This window comes from Eurypyga helias, unplaced genomic scaffold, assembly GCF_000690775.1.
Source record: "Eurypyga helias isolate BGI_N326 unplaced genomic scaffold, ASM69077v1 scaffold43908, whole genome shotgun sequence".
NCBI lineage: Eukaryota > Metazoa > Chordata > Aves > Eurypygiformes > Eurypygidae > Eurypyga > Eurypyga helias.
Window position 1 is genome coordinate 322 of NW_010268405.1, and position 3,702 is coordinate 4,023.

The window sequence follows — 3,702 nt, forward strand, 5'->3', positions numbered from 1 at the left end:
GGCTGAAATTCGCCTTCTCATCTGTAGAGAAAATGACACACGAACTATCCTTAAACACAAAAAACGTGCCCGGGTGCTCCACTAGGCAGCCAAAGCCGTGTCACCGTAACTTTGTCATGCTCCGTGGCTTTGTTGTCCAACTCAGCTTTTCCTTTATGATTTCTCTGATCATCTGTCACTTGACGGTGTCAGTGGACATAAACCAATACGCTTCAAAAAACCCACGCGCCTCAGTGGAAGTGCGGAGTTGAAATAGCGCTAGTTCCGAAGCCTCCAATCAGATTAATGCACTATGTAGGAGAATCTTACCAAGAATTAATTTTAAAGCACCATTTTAAAAATAAACCTTTATATTAACTATATTTAATGCAAACAGTGTACCTCCCCTTGCTAACTGGACATGTCCATTTTTTCTCTTCCATTGTTTGTTCCCTTTTTCACACCTAGAGAATACAATTGCCCATCTTTCGTGCTTTACTGTATCTTTAATCTGTCTCCCTTCTGTCAGGCTCACATCTTGCCTTTCATCCTGTTTTCAAGTGAGTTTGCTATTTCTTTTTTCTCTGTTAATTTCCAGTTAATTAAATGCTCAGGCTTAGCTTTTGCTTTGTTGTCTTTCTCAAAATGATTTATTTAGGTCTCTCCACTTATTTTTAGACTGTTTTCTGTGCTGCTGTGTCATGTGGAAATATGTAATATGATTTTGTTTTATCCAAACAGACCTTATTCGTGTCTAAAATAATGAATAGGAAAACACTTGTATCAAGCTGTTTCTCACTGGCAGTGAGTAAAAAGGCCATTGCTTCAATTTGGGGGAGTTCAGGGGAAGACTCAAGTATGCATTTCTTTGCCTCTAATCATAATTCTCTCATGGACTCCTTGTTATTTTAGACAAGTGTATGGGAAGCTGTAGGTATGGTGATGTTTTGTTATGTCCTGTTTGAACGTGTTGTCTCACCCACCTGCTGATGGTGCTGGGAACCGATGTGGTGATAGAGGTGCAGCAGTAAGTCTGCAACAGGCACGTTCTCACCGAGCAGGGTGCAATTCGGTAACCTTGCAGTTAGTGGTAAACAGCAGATGGGATTTCTGGGCTGAGGCCTTGAACTGATCTTTACATGGTCTTGGGGAGGCAGCAGTAGCACGCTTCTGCAGCCAGGCTTCTCTTGGGTCCCGTTTCTTGACATCTTCTCTGCAAAAAATGTTTCTCACATTTTCTTTACTTGCCAACCCACGGGTCATACGGTCCTGAAATGAAGACTGGTGTAACAGTGAAAGTGGAGAGATACAGCCTGAAGTTTTTCAGGCTATTTTTCTTTTATATCCTTGGTGAAATATTTTAGTTAGAAACAACCCCCTTTTATCAATCAGCAGTTAGCTTGCAGACATGCAGGAGTCTGATACATTTGCCCTGAGCCTCTCTGCTTTTGGCTTTTTTTCAGTACCCAAAAGTAGTTACAAAGATAAAGGAAAACTAAAAACAATCTGAAGGACAAAGAAGCCATGAGTAAGGAACACTATGTTTTTTTAAGAAAAGTTCAGAAACTGAAAAATACATTCACAGAAAGTTCAGGGTCCTTCCCTTTTTTATTTTTTCTTCTAATCTTGTTTCTGGTTCTTCTACCCTGATTCAATTCAGGTCAGCGCATCTAAGGTTTAGAAAAAGAAAGCTTAAAATTCCTAGGTTAGGAGGTAATTTCAGGCATGCAGGGGAGGCTTACAGAAATGAGGGAATGGAGTTGATTTGAGGTGCATACTTATAGTATATGGAGGAAACTAAGACAGGTGTTAAAAACAGCTTGCTATTTTAAATTATCTTTGAGAGTGATTTTAAAATTACTGTAATTTTATAGGTAATACAATACCTGTATAGGTAATGCAATACTATATAGACAGTATAGACAATGCCTATATAGGTAATACAATATCTATAATAGACAGTAATTTTATAGGTAATATAAACATGATTTTGATACATGTAACAAAAATAAATCTTAAAAAATCTCTAATATTTTCAGTAACTCCAAATGGCTGGGTCAGGTAGAGGAAGAGGACGTGCTGCCTTTACCTTCAACATTGAGGCTATTGGCTTTGCTAAAGGTGCAGCTCTGCCTGATGTCATGTGTAAGCCTCCACCACCATTTCCTGTAAGTACCTTAGAACACACTCTGTGTTCAGGTCAGGTGTATTCACGCTTGTGTTTAGCTAATGCAGTGAAATGTATGAACAACCCTAAGCACTCTAGGTCAGTTTTGATTTATTTAAGGTAAATGATTGGTTTTCTTGTGATTACTTCCCATCCCTTTGGTAACTGATGTATTCTGTATTTAGCTAGATGGCTCACTAGATGTTCATTCACAGAATCTTAGCATGGTTTGGGTTGGAAGGGACCTTAAAGACCATCCAGTTCCAACCCCCCTGCCATGGGCAGGGACATCTTCCACTAGACCAGGTTGCTCAAAGCCTCCTCCAGCCTGGCCTTGAACACTTCCAGGGATGGGGCATCCACAGCTTCTCTGGGCAACCTGTTCCAGTGCCTCACCACCCTCCCCAGGAAAAACTTCTCCTGATATACAATCTAAATCTACCCTCTTTCAATTTAAACCCATTACCCCTTGTCTTGTCACTACAGGCCCTTGTAAAAAGTCACCCCCAGCTTCCTTGTAGCCCCTTCAGGTACTGGAAGGTGCAATAAGGTCCTCCCGGAGCCTTCTCTTCTCCAGGACTTTGTTAAAGTCCTCATTGTGATTGGGTTTTCTGGACATTACAGTAGTGGAAACACTAGATGTCTGAATTCTTTTGAAATGGAGTTACACTAGTCTTTGAAGCTGTGAATGGATTTGCTGATTTTAGGAATTTACTGTTGATGCAAACATAAAAGATTTTGGATGATTGTCTTGTACCTCAGTAGCCAGCATTTGAAAATAATTTGAAAATAACTGAAAGATACTTTATGTAGTTGAGGAAGCTTAATTGAGATTTGGCATCTGGGATGTATTTGAAAATTAAAGGGGAAGAAAGAACATCTTTTGACTGTGTCCAGAGAAGCTTGGACAATTTTGAGGCAGAAAAGTAGCTGTACAATGTTGCAATTTTATACAAGTGAACTTCCCAGTTATGTCAGGATTTGATCAAGGTGCATGCAATTTTTCTGTCTCACAGGTTATGATACAGAACAAATGCAAGTTTGACATGGAATTGGTGCTATGCTGAGGTCTCTCTGAATGGTGATTTCACCCAGGGTTTTTACTTACCAAACTGGGTGTTACATATTCCCTTAGTCCGCTGTTACAGTTAGGTTGTGTGATTTAACCAATACTGTGCCATCTGTAACTGTTCTTAATGTGACTGTTGCAGTCTGCTTGAAAGCACAAGGAAATTGAATTCTGTGTGAGCTACAGCCTCTGCAGTTACAGTCAGCAGAGGATCGGCCTCATAGAAGAATTACTAGCCCCAGTGTATCTCATGTATGGAGAAGTTAAAGATGCTTTCTTCCTTTTGTGAACTACATTTCAGAACTCATTTAAACTTGTCAGGGAAAACCCAGTGCCATTAGGAGGAAAAAAAAATCAAAGTCAGCCCAGGGGCATAACTGGGATCGATAAAAATTTCAAGAGTTAGGTTTAATGACTGGGCAATGACCAGAAGTGTATTACAGCTGGTGACTGACTTACAGTGAAATTATTTTAAGCAGTGAATTCC

The 3,702-nt window shown here is 39.9% G+C and overlaps 1 protein-coding gene across 1 annotated transcript in view; it reads left to right on the forward strand.

Moving 5' to 3' along the window:
• Window positions 1–2,027: 2,027 nt before the first annotated feature.
• Window positions 2,028–3,702, forward strand: part of POLR3G (polymerase (RNA) III (DNA directed) polypeptide G (32kD)) — a 12,777-nt gene continuing 11,102 nt past the window's right edge. The window contains exon 1 of the mRNA XM_010157731.1: window positions 2,028–2,147. Coding sequence (XP_010156033.1) covers window positions 2,028–2,147 — 120 coding nt within the window. The remainder of the gene's footprint in view (window positions 2,148–3,702) is intronic.